The 22,990-nt window shown below is 33.6% G+C and overlaps 1 protein-coding gene across 2 annotated transcripts in view; it reads right to left on the bottom strand.

Annotated features, from left to right (window-relative positions):
• The window catches only part of LOC142320588 (sodium/potassium/calcium exchanger 5-like), a 180,507-nt gene that overhangs the window by 15,820 nt on the left and 141,697 nt on the right, over positions 1 to 22,990 (bottom strand). Inside the window, exon 10 of one of the 2 annotated variants that reach the window (XM_075358553.1) lies at positions 9,046 to 9,178. The exons of the other annotated variant lie outside the window; for it this stretch is intronic. Within the exon in view, the coding sequence (XP_075214668.1) occupies positions 9,046 to 9,178 (133 nt within the window). The remainder of the gene's footprint in view (positions 1 to 9,045; positions 9,179 to 22,990) is intronic. 2 annotated transcript variants of the gene reach the window in all.

Here is a 22,990-nt window from a genome sequence, read left to right as displayed (position 1 = left end):
TTATTAGTATATTATTAACTTTCTTGTTCCTTCTGAATTTTAATCTTTTTCAAGGGTTAATTCTAAAATGTCACTTCCCGAGAGGTTTACTTACTATTTGGACAATACTCTTACAATCAAATATGATGTAATCTTTTAATGAAACTACAGTTCCAAAATATGAAAAAATAACATCGTACTACGCAGGGTTAACAATATAACATTCTTAGCTTTAATTCATTTTCCAGTGCGACTGAAAACTCTGTCTGCAGGCAGAAACGAGTGGCCAACTACATGGAAAACTAGTAGCAATTGTTTCACATTTTTGGGAGCAAAATTCAGAAACTATTGACAACATTCCAACCATGGTTGTGTTCTTTTTTTGCCCCCTCACCACAAACGTCACAGGTAAAGCGAATTTCGGTAATAAACTCTGGAATTTGAAGTTTTGTTAGGCAGTGATACAATGCTGGTTATTATGTAAGATCTTTTATTATAATCGGCTTCATTCCATTTATAGATGAAGACATTTTCTTACAATTGTATAATGGTCTCGAGTAATAAGCAATCTGATCAGAACCTGATTTTTTTGGCAATCTAAAGAAATAGTTAAAAGATTCTCCCTTTCTTCTTTCAATACATAGTAAAAGTCTTTGTATTTCAGTCGATGACCATCTTTTCCTACAAGAAGTCGCTTTAATATGATATATTTTTCACACGTTTTATTCTTTCCTTCAAAGAAATACAGGTTGAAAATTCGTCAACCCATGGCCTACTAAAACCAGTGTTGAGAACCGCGTGCTAAAAATATGAAAAAAAAAACTTTCTTTGACCGTCATTCTTTAATTATTATGAAGCATTATTATAATAATGTAAATAACATTAGTAACACTATTTTTTGATAGCAATGGTGTATCAAGAAAGGTCTTTTGGCATATTTAATCATTTTCTTTCTTACGACCTTTAAAATAAAATATTTTGTGGACAAGGAACAAGCTCCGTTTTTGTAAATAACAGTATGGTTTTTTTTTTGTTTGGAATACTGGCTTATGCATATTTTACAATAAAATTATCTTGTCTCAGTTTCATGTAATTTTGTTGCTCTCTTAAGTCTGTTTTTTATGATGGTAAGTTATTCTTCTGGGCATTCCAGGAGCTCCCTATTTGTGAAAAAACCTCTTAGGCTTTATTCATTTGAAAAACATTTAGAAAAATATAAAACATGAAGGCATATTTAATAAACTGAAAATTTATTGTTAAATCAAACGTTTATCAATATGAATAACAAAGGAATATTAAATTGTACAACACTAGAAGCCTTATAGAGAATAACCAAACATAAAAAATAATAGCATAGGCCTACACGAGTAAGTTGCTAAAATTAGGCTATGCATCTAACAGTAAAAAACCTGCGTTAAGACTGTTTCAGCAATAAAAATTAATGTTGTAAAATTGATTTCTTAACTGTAGGTCTACACCTTCTTAAAAAGAAAAAATCCTAAAATCACAAACAGCTTTGTCTTTTTTTCATATTTTGTTTCCATAGTCTTTCGTTTTTAGGCTTTTTCCTTTAAATAACTACTTCAGAATAATACTCCAGTTCAATTATTATTAAAATAACCACATTCTAATACTAAATATATCTATAATTCTAATACTTTTTATATCAAAATGTGGACACCAGTGAAGGCTCGCGTATAGGCACTGTAAAAGCTTAATGTCACTAGTCATCTCCCAGTTTATGAAAAAGATATAAGGATCTTTTTGTATGGACCTGTGCGCTTCACAGTTCCAGCGGAGTGGTGTTTGGTTATTGTGCGCATGAGCACATAGGAAGCTTCATGCAAGGCTACATGGGAGAGAGAGCACTGTCGCTCCCGCAATGCCGACCCAGGCGTGCTGGTGGAAGGTAACTTTTTTTTACTTCGCGTTTGTATAGAACGTTCCTTGTCCGTTTCCTTTTCTAGTTTAATCGGTGGAAGAAATATGAAAGTTGTTTAGTTGTTTCAGTAGTGATCAGAAGATGACGGAAAGCAAGGGCTCTTTGATTGCCAAATCTGTACAAAAACAGGCTCGAAGGGAAAATGAGAAAGTAATTAGTATAAACTAATTATGTTTTTGTTTCTGTGTACATAGAAATTTAAATTAAGCACCACTGGAATATAGTGATTTTAACATTTTAAGTTATCGTTATATTTAACATTTTATTATTTATTCGGCTAAACAGACTATTTAAGCACATTGTGCTTAAAATCAGTGTACCATATTCTTGAATGTGATAAAAATTTAGAATTAGATATCCTGCTTTCAGTTATAATATTTCATTCATTTTTTATCGGTTCTTTTATTTCACAGAAAACTTTACCATGGTCTTGAAAAGGCGCAGAAATAAATTTTCTGGAGCAGCACCCCCACTAATTTTAGCTACTAGCCGCCACTGGTGGACACTAAGAATACAGCTTGCAACTTTCAGCTCAATTAATTACACAACTCAACAAGGGTTCGAGCCATGCGATATCATCTGTGATTCAAGGTTAACTGGAAAGTTATCTGGTTTTGCATCAAACCGGCGATTTTATACATGATTTTTTAAGGATCTGTCTGGTTTTAAATCGCATGATATTTACGGTGCATATACAAGATGGTAAACTGTTAGAAAATGCAAAAGTGTAAAAACTGAAAATTTTGAATCTAAGTGGTCTTGTAACTATATAACATATATATTAGTTATTATTATTATTAAAATATATCTTAGATATAAATTATAATATATCGTTATAATTTTAAATATTGGTAAAATTCTTTTATATATAAGATATATAAATTTTTTTTTCAACAGAATAATTTGCCAAATCTGAAAAAATGAATAAAACTACAAAATTAACGAAATACAAAAGTGTAACTAAATAACTTTATCCCGGGAATACGAGCATCAACTACCGTGGTCATTAGCTTTTCCCGAAAAACAAAGAACATAAAAAATTCTTTCCCTTCCTGTTAAAATAATTAGCGACGTAGTCCGAAGAAATTAGTCTTGTCAAACAGATTATACTAAACTAGACTTGTCATAGGACATTAGTTCCTTAAACACGATATCTAGAGGGTATATAGAGCTCTGCCAGTAAGAAATATATTTCATCTATAAAGAAATTTAAAATTTATCAAAACTGCCTCACTCTTTCAATTATTAAAAACTCATCCTTTCAAGAAATTAATCAGAACTTATAAAACTTATTACACTCACATCTACTGCCTAGATTTATCTTTAGGCCATCCTTATTTGCTTCTTTTCTCCATCCTGCTGCTGGCCTCCACCTCTGATTCCAGAGTGTTCCAGGCTGGCTGAGCCTTCTGAAATGGAATCTTCCAATCCATCTTGGATATATATCGGAGGATACTTTACTGCCGGCATTAGATGATACTGAGCCAGTGAGCAAGATGGTGCGGTGAGCATTGCATGGGGTGGCTAAAAAGCTCGCTCTTTCTTTTAGGGTCCACCGAGCTTTCCGGAGCTCCATTGATGTTTGTCCATCACTCTTTCTTCATCATCATATCGTCTTCTTTCCTGATTTTCTGAATGGGGATTTTCTCTATTTCAGCGTTTACCGTCAGTGCATTATGTTTAAACGACTTGTGCTGTTTAGTTTACTTTCCTTACATTTTTACTGGTCGAGAGCTCATTCTCAGGTCTGGAACAACTTCTGATTGGAGACATCCGCTTTTTTGATGTGTTGGTTTTGGAATAATTTCTGTAAAGGACAATTTTTCAATTTGTCATTGATGATACGTTTCAACATGTTTGCTAGATCTGGTGCCAGTTCAGAGATTGCAACTTTTAGTTTAAAGTAATCTGCAGGAGCTGCAACAACTTGAGCATAAGACGCAACATTCGGTGACTTTTCTAGGTTCGATGTAGTTGACGTTTTAAAACAGTCTTTATCTCTTGGATTGCGAATTCATTCTTGTAAATTGTACAGTTTCGCGATCTCGCAGTGTCATGCCCATGGCAGTTGACACAAACCGGCAGATCCCTGCACGGGTCCTCTGGATATAATGGGTCACCACAAGGATAGATCCTAGTGCATCACACCGCTGTATGTTCGAATTTCTGATATCCAAAACACCGCAATAGTGATGAGTGGGCAAACATCTTAATGAAAACCAGCTTTTATTTTTCTCATACTTCTCCGTTGCATAGTGTGTTCAGTCGACGACATGCAACAATTTCTTGTCCGTAAGAGTTCCTCTACAATTTCGTCTTCTGTGGTGTTCAACAAATCCCTTCACACAACTACTCCCTTGAAGGTATTTAGCGTACCATGCGGTAACGCCTCAAAGTTTTTATGTCCTATCTTCTTGGCTTTGAGTAGCGGCGATGATTGTAGGTCATTAACGGTTTCAATGAACATTGAAACTAATACTAAATACTATATCACCAAACTCAACGCATGAAAGGTCTAGTGAAACGCCTAGATTGGCGTTTTTATGTGGATACTCTGCCACAGAACTTGTAAAAGTTAAAAGTTTCCATGAATAAAGGGACGCCATTCAATATGTCGCATGGTGCAGGCGAAGAGGCAGTTGGATATGCCCAGGATCATTGATCCTGCCTGAGTTTTCCCAGTCAGCCGCTTCCTACAAATTTAACCCGAGCCGGGGAATCAGGTATTATGTGATCCGCTATACCGACATCCCAGTGCTCGCACATAATAGTAAGGGCTCTTACTACTATGAAATACAGACTATTTAGTCCCATTTAAAAAAAAACGCAATTGAATAATAAATTGCATAGCTAACATTTTAAAATATTTTAATTTTGTCTGTTTTGTAAAAAATATATCTAGGTAATATTTATTTGTCTTTTATATAATCGTAATTTTAATTACAGTTATAAAATACTCTTTATTATTTTAATGTTTTTTAATTTTTTTTTGCAGATGAAGGATGTATAACTGATGATGTATAACAATGCATCTTATAAACATATTTCTTCAATTAATAAAAGAATTATCAATTTCTTTAATAATATTCATAACTGTATTATATATATATATATATATATATATATATATATATATAAAAAGGTAAAGCCTATTTTTTAACGACTAGGTTCGCCCGAGAACTGGTAATGTTGTTAACTTATGTTTGTTCCCATAAATCCGATCAATTACAATAAAATCCGAACAATTTTATCAAACCAAGTTCATATAATATTTTATTAAATGTGTTGGGGACGTACATAATAAATTAATAATTACATGTGTTTTCTGTAAATTTTATTTATATATACGTTATTAAATCTAATACATAAACAGTATGAAATGTTAAAATACCATCAAAACAACTAAAACGTTTATTTTAACTTAACGTAATATGAAATAAAAAATTAAGATTAACTTTTTATACAAACTGACAACGGAATACTAACCTTTTATGTTTTATTTTCAGACGGTTTTGTCTTTTGGAGAGGACCCGACCCACCCGATAGGAGTTAGAAGACCCAATCATGCATACAGATGGGAGATAGAAGACCCAATCACCCATACAAATCCTGTAAATGACATACGAAAAGTGACTTACCGGACTTTACCTACCGTACGTGACTGACCGGACGTGACCGAGCGGACAAAACCCACCAGACTTGACCCACCGGCCTTGCCCCTGGACTGGACGTGGACTGGACGAAACCGGACGTGACCCACCACACTCTACTCACCGAACTTGAATCACCGGACGTGACCCACCAGACTTGACTCACTGGACGTGTTCCACCAGACTTGACTCACTGGACGTGTCCAGACTTGACTCACTGGACGTGTCCCACCAGACGTGACTCACTGGACGTGACCCACCAGACATGACCCACCGAACTAGACCAACAAACAGAACTAGATTAGCGTACTGAACCACCGAACTTGACATACCGAATTAACTCACCTAACTTGACTCAGCTAACTTTAGGACATGACGTGCTTCCTGTAAGTGACAAATGGAAAGTGACTTACTGGACTTTGTTAAGTGACTTACCAGACTTTTCCCACCGGACTTGACTCACCGGACAAGACCGAGCGGACAAGACCCACCGGACTTGACTCACCCGAATTGACCCACCAGACTTGACATACCGGACGTGACATACCGGACTTGACTCACTGGACGTGACCCACTGGACGTGACCCATCGAACTAGACCGAACTGAACCACCGAACTTGACATACCGAATAAACTCACCTAACTTGACTCAGCTAAGTTTAGGACATAACGGACTTCCTGTAAGTGACATATGGAATGTTACTGGACTTTGGAAAGTGACTTACCAGACTTTCCCCACCGGACTTGACTCACCGGACAACACCCACCGGACTTGATTCACCGGACAAGACCCACCGGACGTGACTCACCGGACAAGACCCCCGGACTTGACTCACCGGACGTGACCCACCAGACTTGACTCACCGGATGTGACTCACCAGAGCTGTCCCACCGGACGTGACACACCGAACTAGACCGAACTGAACCGAACTGAACCACCGAACTTGACATACCGAATTAACTCACCTAACGTTAGGACATGACGGACTTCCTGTAAGTGACATATGGAAAGTGACTTTGGAGTGACTTACCAGACTTTCCCCACCGGACAAGACCCACCGGACGTGACTCACCGGACGTGACACACCGGACAAGACCCACCGGACGTGACTCACAGGACAAGACCCACCGGACTTGACTCACCGGATGTGACTCACCGGACGTGACACACCGGACATGACCCACTGGACGTGACCCACCGAACTAGATTAGCATACTGAACCACCGAACTTGACATACCGAATTAACTCACCTAACTTGACTCAGCTAACTTTAGGACATGACGGACTTCCTGTAAGTGACATATGGAAAGTGACTTACTGGACTTTGGAAAGTGTCTTACCAGACTTTCCCCACCGGACTTGACTCACCCGAATTGACCCACCAGACTTGACAACGGAGGTGACCCACCAGATTTGACATACCGGACGTGACCCACCGGACGTTACATACCGGACTTGACTCACTGGACGTGACCCACCGGACATGACCCACTGGACGTGACCCATCGAACTAGACCGAACTGAACCACCGAACTTGACATACCGAATTAACTCACCTAACTTGACTCAGCTAACTTATGGACATGACGGACTTCCTGTAAGTGACATATGGAATGTCTTACTGGACTTTGGAAAGTGACTTACCAGACTTTCCCCACCGGACTTGTCTCACCGGATGTGACTCACCGTGTGTGACACACCGGACATGACCCACTGGACGTGACCCACCGAACTAGACCGACAAACAGAACTAGATTAGCGTACTGAACCACCGAACTTGACTCAGCTAACTTTAGGACATGACAAACTTCAGATCAGGCATGTAGAAGATCCGATCCTGCAGACAAGATCTTTAAGGTTAGTATTATTGTTAAAATTTGATTGTAATCTAAGGTTAATATTATTGTTGTTGTTATTATTCTCCATTCCAGCATACTACTATAGAGCTATTACAGATTACCATTTTTAATTCTCAATTATAGTATCATTAATACCTGAAAAAACGAAACCAAATGATATGGGAAAATTAAAATAAAAAAAAAAAAATAGTTGAATTTAAATTTTGATGGTATTCTAACATTTAAAATATATATATATATATATATACATTAATTTATTGAAAGAAATTTCACTGAATGAGTGTTTACGCAAATTAATTTATTATGTATAACCCTCAACACAATTAATAAAATAAAAAAAATATGTGGACAAACAAAAATATCGGCCTAAAGATATAAGAAAAAAAGGCTTGTCAAATTAAATTTTTTTTGATTATTTCATGATAAATATTGTCTTTCCATTTTTCCATTTTTAGTTTTACTCAAAATTTTTCTATAAATAGTATTCATAGAATATGGTTTAAATTAAATTTTTATTCTAAAAAGGTGTGTATATATATATATATATACATGCTCATCACTGGACAACTAAAGAACGACTAAATCTTTTTTCTTGATGCCCATTACTTAAATCATTAAAAAAAATTAATAAAAAAAGATGATTGACTGGTTGCTCTGATTGCTGGGATTCATTGATACTCTTTTATCCAGAACAATCATTCTCTAGTTCACTCATTTAAAAGCCTTCTTTTTAAGTATGATCTCACTTAAAAACTTATTTTATCACCTTTATTTTTATGATGTAATTTTTTTATCTCCTCACTTACGAAAAGAACACAACTAAATTGTAAGAGAAACATTAAATCACATATCAATTTCATGATATATTATGATCTTAAGAACAGAAAATTTATTTTGCTTATTTATTCCTTTTAGTAGCTATGGGGGCTGAATAAAAAAAGTGTTAAAAATAAGCTCAAAAAAATAAAAATAAATAAAATAAAATAAAAATTGGAAATGATTGTCTAGAATATGTATTATAGAAGGTCCAGACATGATTACATTACCAAAACATTTTTTCATTTTTCTAAAATCATTAATCAGATAAAAAAGTACAGTCACAAAACAAAATTTTCAGGATACTGAAATAAATTTATTTCAGTATCCTACAAAGATATTATAAAATATACTGAAAAGGCAGTAGCCAGATTTGAACCAGAAACTTCAGGGTAATGAGAATGTTATATATGTTATAATACTGATCTTTTATTTCAAAATGTGTATGTTGCAATCTGTTAAACTAGGGAACAATAAGCAACCCCCCCCCCCCATGTTCAGATATGTTTAAGAAATTAAATTGTTTCTAACAACAGTTGCTGACATCTGAATAATCTGTTTTTAAAGTTAGCAGTATTTGTTTTTTTTTACATATGAAAAACGAATCTCTTAAATATAACCAAAAAGATCTTATTTTTAGTTTGCTCGATGAAATGATTAATTTCTACCCTTCACTAAAATAAAGACCTGTAATAAAAAATGTTATCCCCATTTGATTTTGATTTTACTTATACCATTGAGTTGTTTTTATGTAAACATATCTATTTCTTAATTTTTTTTTTAAAAATAAATAGTACCTGTGGTAAAAATCTGCAGTGATAGCAACTCCTGGCATATTGTTGTAGAGGGGAATTGTAGATTTAAGTGTACTTGGAATCATACCAGGAACTTTTACTACTGTCAGATAAAACTGTATAGGGCGAGGCTGTCCTGAAATATTGAAAAGAAATCTGTTAGAATTTTATAATACAATTTAATTGTGTACTGAAATATTAAACAATTCTGTTGTTCTATCTAGAATAATCTAGGATAAACAACCATCATTTAAATCAAATATTTGTGGAGAATATTTTAACTTGGATACTTCCTTTGAAATTATTTCCTCTGTCATTTAGCAACAAACCCCACAATATTCTATACTATAGATTACAAGATAAAAAACTTCGTCTCTTAGATCTCATGACCATAATTGTAGTAGGTGGGTAACCTGACAGGATTACAAAAACAGCATAGACAGTTTTTTGCTACAATCTTTTTTTTCTCAAGAATAAGAAACTTCCCATGTCTGGCTTACTAGGGAAATTTAACTGTCTTTTTTATTAGGATACTGATAAAAATATACTGTTACATACCAGCATGCCAAGCCTACAAAATTTTTTTTGGAGTTATTAATCAATTAGTTGGTTTGATGCTATTTTCTCATTCGTTTTGTTTTTGCTGATTTTAAAACTGTAACTTAAGTATGTTGCTTTTTTAGAAAATTTAGCAAATTCCATCCTCAGTTATCTGTTTTATACATTGCAGACTTATACTCAAAGATTATGAAAATCTTAGTGCCACTTTCTTTAGGTCCCCTATTCCAGCTTTGACCTTTTACAAGGCCAGTTAGAGCCAAAGTAGTACAGTTAATTACAAGGCCAGTAATATGCAGTTTATCATGAAATTGATTGTTGAGTAATTGAAATTGAAAGATCAGCTTTTAAACAAAGATTAAATATATGTTCAGAATCATTAGTATGTAAAGAAATCAGGGCAATTCTTTTTATAGAAATTACATTATCTATAACATTCACATTATCCACACTGTAGGTCACAGCTGGTTATAATAACAATAATATATATTCATGCTTTAATGTGGGTAATTTTATCCTGACATTTGGGAGAAATCTTACTGTAAATGCTTTGTATCGATCTTATGTTAATTATTCTTGTTTTTTGGAGGCTTTCAATATTTTGTATTTTGAAACTAACACAATTACCAAGGTTTCGGTTTATTGAAACTGTAATTGTGCAAAAACATGTAAAAATGTTGTTGTAGAAAATTAATGTAAACAAACCGTATCGTTTATTTTCAAATGAACAAGCCCATGAGGGAACCTCAGCTTCTCCCGATTGCTCTCAAAATGATCAAGTTACAGAGTCACGTTTGTTAGAAAAGACTTGTATTCAAGTGACTTTGAAAATACTTCAGAGGCTGAAGATTATATACCATCTTCATATGTAAGCTCTGAATCAGAGAATGAAATACATAAACCTAACAGGAAGGTATTAGGTAAAACGGTTATTGAACAGCAAAGTCGAAAACGACAGAGAAACATTGAACAGTAGACTTGTAATATTAGCAAACAGAATTACTTAGCTGGTGAGAGTAATACAAATAAAAAGGGCAAAGAATTGGCTGCAGAAGAAGTTAAGCCTCCATATATGTGTAAAATGAAATGTTACCAAAAATTACTTAAAAACTTAAAAAGACAGTTCATTACGTTTTACATTGAAGTAAGATGTAGAGGTACGAATGGTACAAAACCAAAAGAAAATTCTTTTCATTATAGTTTAAATATAAATGATGTAAAAATAAGGGTGTGTAAAGTTATGTTTCTAAACATACTAGCTATATCCAATATAGTCATAGTTAACGCAATTAAAAAACAAGAACCTGGACGAATTGTAGAAATAAACAAAAGAGGACGGCATACACCTGCTATGAAAACACCAGGAAATAATTCAAAATGTTATTCTACACATAAATGTTATTCCAAAATATGAGAGTCATTTATTCATGGTTGAAAACTATTTAACTAACTTATTTATGGTAACTATATAAATAGTGGATAATTGCTTCAGATTGTGTTCAGAACTGTAATGCTTCTCCCTCTTTAGTGTTGTAAATAGTACTCCTTTTACAGTGATTAGGATATTTAGTATGTGATCAAATTGTTTATAAGTCTTGTGTCATGTTTCTCCCTTCAGTATATATATATATATATATATTTATATATTTTGCTTTTATAACTTATAACTGTCTGTATAACCGGTTGTAATGTTTAGGATCAAACTTTTTAACTTTTCCCCAAAATAACAACTTCAATAAAAGTCAGATCAAGTGTCCATGAGATGTGCCTAGTTAAATCTGTAACAATTAGGAGAAATTTGCTTGGTAAACTGAATCTAAACAAACTTCATTTATCATCAAGTCATACCCCACTATCACCTCACTAGATCACATCTAGAGGTGTAACTCAAGACCTAGTTCCACCACAGGTGACTCCCATTGACAGTCAACTGTAAAAGGTCTTTTAAAGAATAAATTCCTTAAAATGGTGGGCTGTCACATAGAAAATAACATGCGTTTGGAAGCATTGGAATGCCGTAACACCACACACACAAACAAGGACAATACAAATCAAAAATCAAACCGAAGCAGATCATGCATCTACATTTCCATGCAAAATGTAAACTCACTCATTTAGACTGGTTAACTAAAAATAACTAACCTAATGGACCAATACAAAATTCTCATCATGAGACTGTAGGAAATATAAAACACTGAACTGGACGTCATGGAATCTGAAGGATATAGGCTCTACAAAGGTAGGGAGAGAGTGATGAAAAATGTCCCACAATTTGAACAAGTTTTTTGGTCAACCTCAAAATAATCAACTCGATACAAGAATTTAAGTCATAATCCCCAAGAATCTTAACACTCACCCTAAAAGTATCTAATAAAATCTATACCATAACAAACATCCACATCCCCACTAATAATAAAAATAAATCTCCAAACGACTGTAAAGAAACAGAAAAGTTCTGGGACCTACTCAACCAGACCATAAATAATACCCCCAAAAATCATGTTAAATAACTAACTGGAAGTCAATGCTTAAATAGGTAGAAAAAGTGCCGTGACATCATCGGAAAATGGCTCGCCCAAAAGAGAACAAATGAAAACTGACTGAGGCTCATCAATCTCTGCAGAAACCACAACCTAATCTCTAAATCCACATATTTTAAGATAAGACCTCAAAACCTTCACTACAAAAAAAAAACCGAAAAGCTTCACTACACTAAAGGAGAATGGCAACCAGGTCATGTCTTCATAGACAAACACCTTCACAGAGAGATGTAAAAATCCTCCAAGGAGTAGATACAGGCAGAGATCAATACATAGTAAAAATTAAAATTAAATTCACTCCTCAAGGAAACAACAAAACAAAGCCCATAAAACCAAAAGAAAAATAAACCCTATCCCACTAAACAGGAATGAAAATTACCAAGAAGCAACCGAAAAAATAACAATCGTGGATAAACTCCACGAAAATAAAAGAACAGTGAATGCGAAAAAGTAGTGGGGAAGAGGCATCAAGCACGGCTATTACACTAATCCCAAAAATCAGAAACATCCTTCCAAAATCTAATAAAACAAAGAAAAAAACCATCCAAACCCTAAGGAAAATAAAAAGGTAACACCATAAAGATACTGAAAATCAATAGAAGACAAATTCAAAAAAATGCAGTCAAGAGACTAGATCGTGGATACCGGTGTTCTTTGGTGGTAAGGTTTCAATTAACCACATATTTCAGAAATGGTCGACATGAGAATGTACAAGACTATACTTCATTTACTTAAGTAATAATACCTTACAGTGGTTCCAAAGTCTAAACAGAAAAAGAAAAGCTGAGAGAATATCACAAAACCTTGAAGGATAAAAACCATAATCTCACCCATAACAATAAAGACAACGTGGAAAAAATCCTAGCTAAATATTTCAACACTCTTAAATTGCGAAGAACTGGCAGATCTCTAAATTCTGACACCAGCACCCAATAACACCACCACCAAAAAACATCTACCCTTCCACATTTACCAAGCACTGGGTGAGATGAAGAATTAGTGGCAGGAGAAGATCAGACCTTTGTAGAGATCTATAAACATGCAGGAAGGCCAGCAAAAATCACCCTTCATCAACTGTTTCTCAACATCTGGATCAAAGAAGAACTACTAAAATACTGGACAACAGCCCTCATCCATCCACAATACAAAAAAGTAGACAAAACATCCTGAAGATTACAGGAGAATCATTCCTAGACATAACATCTAAATTCTTTCAAGAATTATTCTCTGCAGATTCAGTTTAAAACTCGAGAAAACTGAAAAATAGGTTTCAGATAGTGAAGGAGCTGTCCAGACCAAATCATCTTAAGCTAGTATTGAATTACAACAGAAAAAGAAGCAGAGACTTAGTGATAACACTTGTACACTTCAGGAGGTATTCAACCCAAAGAAAACAAAAACATTTTTATGAAAATTTTTTTTGCATTTTTTTAATATTAAAGTGTACTAAATCTGAATCAGTAACTCGTATTTTAGAATATTATTTAGTAAATAGTTTTAAGTGAATATTAAATATCATTGTCATGGTCTTACCCACAACCTGAAAATTTAACTTTGTTTTTATCTAACCTAAATCATATTCACTTCGTTTCTTCGTTTATCATTGTACTTTCTGTTTAAAGACTTTATTATAAATAAATAGCTGTTAAAAATTCAATCTACTAAACAGAGAACTAAATGAAAGTAGACATCAAAGAGTATTATATCAAAAATTGAATTCTTAAAAAGAACTGCCTTTAAATAAAGTTAGAATTCAAACAAAACATGAACAATGTGAACCAGTATTTGGAGCTTCTCAGGAAAGTGTTGGTATTTTAATTTTGGTAACATATCCCACATCTCGTCATGTAAAGGATCAGTGTGTCACCTGGTCACAAGTTTCCAAATAGGAAAGCAATGTACAAAAAGAAAGAAGAAAATGTTAAATGACAACTTCCAAGAGTGCAACATTTCAAAAAAGAAGGAAAACTAAGACTAGAAAATTTAAGTAAAGAGATAGGGAAAAAAGAAGATATAGGAGAAACATATGGGGTTAGCTTATTCTAAGATAGCTTTTCTGGCTAAGTGAAAATATATTAGTATATATGTTTCTATTGTTTTCTCAAAAATTGATGTTTAGGTTGAAACACTAGGATAGCTGTAATTCAACTACTAAAAAAAAATGTCTTAATGATTCTTCTCACAAATTGCACAGAATTTCTGGATCTATGATTTGTAGAGAGGATATCTTAAAATACTTAGTGTGAAAAAGTTAGAGAGTGAAATATCAATTAACCTCTCAACCATGGGTGTTAGTTATGTAATGACTTATCCTCAGTGTGGAGTTCATTTTATAATTTCAGTTTTGCAGGGCTTTACAGAACTGAAGAAAACACTTTTATTTTTTACTCTATCTTAATTATACATCATTCTTATAAGAAAAACCTGCAAAATTTAATTTTTATAATTTTGTCATGCTAAATATAAATATTAGCTACAATATATGTGATCTTTTTTTAACTCTGGTGATCTCTGAATTGCTGATGAATATTTTTAAAGTTTAGCACAACCTATTTTATCGTAATAAAATTTTACTTTTGTATGGTAACTTTCAAAACATTCATCTACACATAATGCTGCTTCACACTCAGAACACCAGTATACTGTCTCTTTTCTTTTTCCAGATGAGTTACACACAACACATCTTCGGTAAAGTTTAGATTTCTTTCCGGTTGGGGGGTTGATAAAATGTCTATCAATTAATGTGGACAGTGATGGTTCCATGGATGGTCGATAAGCCTTCAGTCTAGTTTACTGATGAGCCAAATGTTTAAAAAATTTGTTCAGTTGGATAGATTCATTATACATTTTAAATTGTCTTTTCATTGGCAAGTTTTTTATAAATTACAAATGAATTGTGGATAGTTACATTTAATAATCTTTTAAAAGGTTTTATGTACCACTTTGAACTTTTGAGTACCTATGCAGTGTGTATTAATTTCTTTTAAAAAATAGGCTAGTTTTGGACGGTTGTAGTAATTGTCCATCCAGACTGCATAACCTTTTCCTAATAAAGGTTCAATCAATGATTGAACCTTAAGATTAAGGCACAAGCAACTGCTTTTGGTAATACTGCTGTCAACTGTCAAGTAAATTATTTTTCTTTTCTGGTGTAAAAGAAAAAATTCCACAAGTAGCACTTTTAGATTCACACAACTCATAGGATTTTATTCCCACTTCAGTTTCCTTTAGAGGAATATACTGCTTCCAGCCAAGGCAACCCTTCCATAAATGCAACAATTCATCAGTTGCAAGTTTCTTTCAGATTTATACAATTGACATTTTTTAAGCAAGGCATTTATTATTGGTTAAATTTTAAAACTATGGGACCAGTGTAATTATCTATTTAACTGTTGTAGAAATGGAAAAAATTTGTTAAAGGATCATAACAGAAAAGCCAGGTTTCTCAAACAGTTCTTTTTTGGAATAATATAATTTAATAGATGGTTTTTGTACAATACCCATAGACATAATTACAGCTATGTATATATATTTCATTAAATGTTTCAGTCCATTTTTGAACCCAGGATTTCGGCAATATAACAGTAGATAATCTAAATTTAGAAGCATATCTGTTTGTCTCCTCTGCAACTTTGTTTACTAGTGTCTCATCAAAAAATTTCAAAAATACATCCAGAGGTGTATATTATAGGCTAGGTTCCCAACATCATCTAAATTTACTCCACTATTTTCAGTAAACTGACATGATTGACTAATAAACTTAATCATCTACTTCATTCCAATAAAATTAACATCCCTGTAAACTGTACTATTATCATCAGAAGGGCCAACATTATAAACCTTATCATTTTCGTCATCCCTAGATTCAAAACAGGTTATTATGTCATGGTCAGAAAAATCTGAATAAAGATCCGTATTCAATAAGTCTTCAATTTCATTGCTGGCTAAATTACACGAACATGCAGCCGTTGTAAAATAATAAACACTAAACTAAATCGCTAGTATAAAAATAATGCAGATCAAATGTAGTAATTAAATATAAAATTAGAAGACTATAAAAAGAAAACAAGAAATAAATAACACAAATAAATTCAAGTAAACTACATTAATGAACACATGGAATATAAGTGCAAACATAACCAAAGAAATACATTGTTTTCAATACGATATAATGGTTAAAAATGGTAAAATCTAAGATAAATTACATATTGAATAAAGAGTATAATTTTACAAATCCAGCCGTACAGTTGTCTCAAAGATACAGTTAAAATCACAGCCAACAAATAATAGCAATGCAGTAAACATGAGTGTCTCGTCAGCCACACGGGGAATGAATAACTCTTTACAAGACTGTCACGTCAACCACGCTTGAACAGTTAAATAAGAACATTTCGATCTGTGTAGATGTAATTTTATTATGAAACTTTGAAAATCAGCAATTCAGAACCCTCTCTACAAATCATATTGCAGAATTTTCTGTTTTATATGACAAAAATTATGATTCTAGGATAAATAGTTTTTGAGAAATATCCGTTCCCACGAATTCCTATTTTTTAAACTCCACCCTGTTTTTAGGGGGTTGTAATAAATGTATATGCATAATTTTTTGTATGATAATCTGAATTTATACATTAATAATTGTTAGATTAAAAAGGCAGAATATCTATAAAAAAAATTAATTATTTTTTGGGTTGTCTACCCGTACTCCCTTCAGAAAGCATATGATTGCATCCACAGGGAATCCCTACTAAAAATTCTACGATACCTCGAATTGCATCACAAATTAGTAAACATGATAAAACTGACCCTCACAAACACTAAGCCAAAAGTGAAATTCAGAGTCAAACTCTTGGAATCATTTGAGATCAAAACAGGACTGCGCCAGGCAATGGACTGACACTGCTACTATCAACTATGCCCTGGTAATGAAAATGGGGTAATGACTTAAAAGATGCTCCGTAAAAATAAAAATAGGCCAATAAATCAAAGCAAGCTACCTTGTTTTCACCAATGACTTTACTAGAAAATGACGTCGACGAAACTAAAACACATATATTAGAACTTCAAAATATTGCAAATAAAATTTGCTTCAAAATATCATTCGAAAAGACAGAAATTAGCCCCAAACCAACAAAATTAAAAGTAAACATAAACAGTAATAAAGACAAAATAGTAACCCAGTTTAAATACCTGGTAGATATAACAAACAACCTAAATAAAAAAACCTCAAAACAAGAACAAATAAACACTAGCTAAAGCACAAAAATTAACATGGTACACCTTCAAAATCAAGTACCTACCAAAAACAATTATTTTTTTTTGTGCTTTTTTTAAAGCACAAAATTTTATCCATAAATGCAAAATAAGACACTTCAACACAAATACAAAACTCTGGAAGCCACATATGTAGCAGAAACACTCTTATTATTACACAATAATTATTATTACACTACAACGAACAGTCAAAGACCAACAGACTCCAGAAAATTGAAAGAAGAATTGGCAGAACTGCATCAACAAAAAGTACCAGAAAGGTGGTGGATCATGCCCAACAAAGTCACGTACAAAGAGTTAAAATTCAACATCACGTGTAAGAGGGAACTAGAATTCTTTGGACACATCAAGCAGCAAGATTAGAGACTTTTAAAACAGAGATTGTACAGTATATTCTCAACTCGAAAATAAAACAACCAAGAATGGATGCAGATCGATCAAAGCAATAAGAAGTGGGGTTTGGAAGAAAACTGGCCTTATACCAGAAGAAACATCACAAACAAGACAAAATTAAACAAAAAAATCCAGGATAAAAACTTTGCTTTACACTCACAAGAAAGAAACTCGCAACATTTTCAACACCAGAAAGCGCTACCACAATGAAGAAGATTTTTTGAACAAAATTGACGAGACATGGGTCCATTTCGAAACTGAAGAAACAAAAGAACAATCCAAACAGTGCATGCATTCTCATTTTCCCAATAAACCAAAGAAGTTCAAGCGGACCTTCTCCAACAAAAAGTGTATGGTTACTGTGTTCTGGGACCGGAATGGAGTTCTCTTGGTGGAATTCATCGAACGTGGCACGACCATCACTGCATCCTCATACTGCGTGACTCTTCAACGTCTACGAAGGGCAATTCAGAATAAGTGGAGAGGAGTGTTGTCATCAGGCATTGTCTTTCTCCATGACAATGCTCGGCCGCACATTGCAGCTGTAATAAAGAAGGTCCTGCAGCGTTTTTGTTGGAAAGTGTTTGATCACCCACCATACAGCCCGGACTTGGCTCCATCCGATTTTCACCTCTTGTTCACATGAAACGCTGGCTAGGAGGACAACATTTTGGCACGGACATCGAACTACAAACCAGCGTAGAAACATGGCTGAAAACACAGGCGGCTCCATTCTATGACGAGGGTATTGGATAGTTGGTACCACGCTAGGACAAATGTCTAAATCGGAGTGACGACTATATAGAGAAATAGTACTATAATACTATGTAAGTATAGTGCTATATGTATAGTACTAATAACTATGTAAGTACTTGTTACAAACAAAAAATTTTTTATTTTCATTGTGGTTTTAATTTCGTGATCGATCAGACCTTGAAAAAAAATAACCCTTGTAGATTATATTTAAAAAAAAAATTAACAAAATATAGATTTTATTTTAACATAGATAATTTCGACAATATTGACGCTGCTGTTGACGGACTGAATGACATTTTAATGAAATGTATTCAAGACAATATTCCTCAAAGGCGACTGAAGTTGAGGGGTTACCCAACTTGGTTCTCTAAAGGTTTTATCTCAATACTTCGTGAGAAGCAAAAGGCCCATGCATCTTACAAAAAATATGGTCTTTCCATCTATTATGATGAATTTAAAAGATTGAGAGCAAAATCGAAGCGGTTGTTGAAATGCGACAAGCAAAGACACGGCATTTTGATTGAAAGTTATTTAAGGTATCAACCTAAAAGATTCTGGAAGTACGTTCGTAACAATAGGATACTGGAGAATTCTGTTGCGGCTGTGATGGTGGATGATCGTGTATGTACTGATCCTCAAATTATCAGTCGAAAGATTGGTGAATACTTCCAGTCTGTTTGTCAACCTGCTGTTGCTGCTCAATATGTCGTCTCAGATGTTGATATGATGGAGCTACCCATTCCTGTTTTTTCGGCTGATGTCTCCAGAGCCATTAATCGTCTTAATGGAAAGTCAGCAGCTGGGATTGATAACATACCACCTTTTATTATAAAAGTATTATCTGATATTTTGTCTCCCATACTGGCCGACTTATTCAATTTAAGTTTGAGGATTGGGTATTTTCCCAGAACATGGAAAAAAGCTAGGGCCCCATAACTAAAAAGGAGAATGATTCCAATATCAAGAACTTTCTTTCCATTTCTGCGTTAGCAGTGTTGCCGAAGGTATTTGAGATTTTGCTCTGTGAGGTCTTCCGGTCATACATCGAACCTAATGTTGCTGTGGAGCAGCATGGATTTTTATTGGGTAGGTCAACTATCTCGAACCTTTGTACCCTTCTGAATACTGTAGGTCCAGCAGTAGAAGGCCAGGGACAGGTAGATGTAGTATGCCTGGACTTCCAGAAAGCTTTTGATACGATTCCACATAATGTTCTATTGAATGAAATGGAAAAAAATGGGTTTTCCCTCTTTGCTGGTTAAGTGGACCGCTTCTTACCTGTGTTCCTTAAGGATCGAACCTTGGTCCATTCCTTTTTTGATTTTCATCAATGACACTATGGAGTATATTAGTTGTTCTATCCTAATGTTTACTGATGACATCAAGATCTATAGGAGGATTTATTCGGATGCAGATCATCTGCTGTTGCAGAAAGCGTTGAACGAGGCTTGGTTGTGGTCTGTTGAGAATAGTCTTCCTTTGAATCTTGAAAAGACGAAGGTGTTGACTTTCACAAGAAAGATGAATTGGTCTTGTCATGTTTATTTTTTAGACAACTCTCACATTGAGTGAGTTGAGGAGATGAAGGACCTAGGGGTTCTTTTTGATACAAAGCTTTACTTTATACGTCACATTGAGGCCATCACCTCATTGACAAAAAGAAATTTGGGTGTTGTAAGATGGCTTTATCATTGTTTTATATTGATAAGCACATGGCTATTACTGTATAAAACACTTGTTCGTCCTCTTGTTGAGTATTGAATGGTCATTTGAAACAGGGATCATGGTTTCACTAATGATATGATTGAAAGCATCCAGAAGAAACTGCTTTGAGCATTGAGATACAGGTTTCCTGGTCAATTTGATACCACTTCCTACACTACTCAATGCAGAGATTTGAACCTAGAAAAAGTGGAAGATCGGTGAACTGTTTTCGATTTGAAGTCTGCAGCAGATCTCCTCTACAGTACTTTGCCGGAATGTCAGGAATTACAACTGCGGGTGCCATTTCGGAACATCAGGAGCTTTAGGCCCTACTTCGTTAGAAGAGTTTCTGAGTGTTCTCCAATATTAAGATGCTTTGGTCTGGCAAATAGTTTCGCTGATCTATTAAGATTTTTTGCTCGTCCATCTATTGATGAAATACATCGAGCTATAGTTGGTGACACTGACTAGGTTATGCTAGATGGTGTATATATATATATATATATATATATATATATATATATGTGTGTGTGTGTGTGTGTATATATGTATGTATCCATTTTTCATACTTATTTCAGTGTCCCAACTATTAACCTTTTCCATTTAATTCACTTTCTGAAATAATATTATAACTTTATATTAGTTAAAATAGTTTTATTCAGAATTATTTTCTCCTTGTAGAAATTATTTACTGCATAATAATAATCATTAATTAATACTCTGATTTTATTCTTTTTCATTACTTTGTAATTCTTACTATTTTAGAATATATTATTATAAAATTATGTTCTGGTTTTGTATATTATAAATTTTGAATTGTGTTTTTGAATTGTAAAATACTAAATTGTTACCTTTGTAATTATAATTATTATTACTTGATAATGTGATAGATATCAGTTATTATTATTAAAATTGTTTTGGACTATTTTATTAATATTATTTTTATGATTATGCACAGATTCATAACTTTTATATATATATATATTATATATATATATAAAAGTAAATTTGCTATTGATTTATAAGATGGTAAAGGCAATGGTCTGATTTTCTTGCCGCAAGTTCGTTTCTTGAATTATGTATTTTTTTTTTAATTTTTGGTGAATTGTGACTTGAAACTTTAATTATTATTTCCATTGTTGTGAATTTATAATTTATTATTAGTATTGTATTCTGAGATTTATGTATTTAAATATTGTATTTTCAATTTATATGTGAATTGTTACTTATAACTGTTGTAAGGATATTGTAACTATTGTACATGTTTTTATGTAATATTGTGTAACATATGAAGGCTTTATAAAGCTGTTCTGTTACACAAAAAAAAAATAAAATAAATAAATAAATGAAATTATTATTGTTATTATTAATTACTTGATGTTTGCATTATATGTTCAGTTCCTGTGCAAATTCACAATCTTTTCTCTGTCTTCATCAAAATAGTCACTTTCACTCCACTGTCTAGATGTATGATAAATTAATTTATTCATTATTTTGTCGATTAGTGGTTCCATTTTCTTATACTCAGTTTCAGCTTTTTTTTTACCTGTTCTAAGAAAGGTTTTCAATCATTCTTATTCGTTTCATTAATTTTTTAATATCTGATATTCAAAATGTTGTGTTATTGTATTACCAACATATCTTTTCAGAGCCAACCATACCATCTTGATCTGATTTAAATAGGGGTGGTAAGGTGGAAGTCACAGAACACAACGCCAGTGTTTTTTTAATAGTTCATCAAAAAGACACTTTAATTTTTGATTTTGACCCTAGAACGACACACTTAATTTTTCAACTTATTCCAACACACTAGGTTTCTCAGACTCTAAAATTATTAATTGACTTTGAAAATATTTAATTGACTATTAATTATTGAAATTTCAAATTATTCAAAACCACTGGATTTTAATGCTAATCAAACATGAGTTAAAATTTTTATAATATAAAAAATTTTTATAATATATAAAATATTTTTATAATATACACATTATGCTAATTTATAAAAATTTTATTTGTATAAAAACATATTTTTTAAAGAATTAATAGTTAATTGAGACATCAGTGTGTTCTTCCATACAGTTTGTCTCTTTAAAATATGAGATATATAGAAAATAAAAACAATTAACACAAAGTAATTCATGATGTGAGTGTGTTTGTCAACACCATTTATCTTGCGCATTCCTGACACACCAGGGACCAATGATCATTTTTTTTTTTGCAATTGTACCAGGTGGGGACTGGACCCGCTTTTTAAGTTTAACTCAGTCCCCATCCTCCAAGAGGTCACCACCTCTGCAACAAACAGCCACGTCGAGTAATTTTCGGCCACACAATGGCAAATAGTTGTTCTGCATCCCCCCTACTGTGAACAATGGCAGCTAAGGCTTTCCACGCACCCTCGACTCGAGCATCTTGGATGTCATGCTTTCAGTCGCCAATTCCCCAAATTTCTCGACTACTGGGCGCTTACATCATACCAGCACCCACACCAGAACACCACATGTTCCGGGAAGTCGATGACTGTACAATGCTTTTCCCAATCCTATGCAGGTAAGCGCAAAAGTAACCGTGGCCACTCAGAAACTGAGTGAGCTTGTACAACAGGTTTCTGGACTTCTTCTCTATCCAGGCCTTGATTTCTGGGATGAGGGATCTTGTTAATCCACCTGTCTGCAACGCTTGCCACTGCCTGATAAGCCAATCGCAAGCAACACTTGGCAAAG

Source organism: Lycorma delicatula, chromosome 2 (genome assembly GCF_047948215.1).
Source record: "Lycorma delicatula isolate Av1 chromosome 2, ASM4794821v1, whole genome shotgun sequence".
Classification (NCBI taxonomy): Eukaryota; Metazoa; Arthropoda; class Insecta; order Hemiptera; family Fulgoridae; genus Lycorma; species Lycorma delicatula.
Note: the sequence above shows the minus strand (reverse complement) of the source record. Positions and strands in the feature narration are given on the sequence as shown.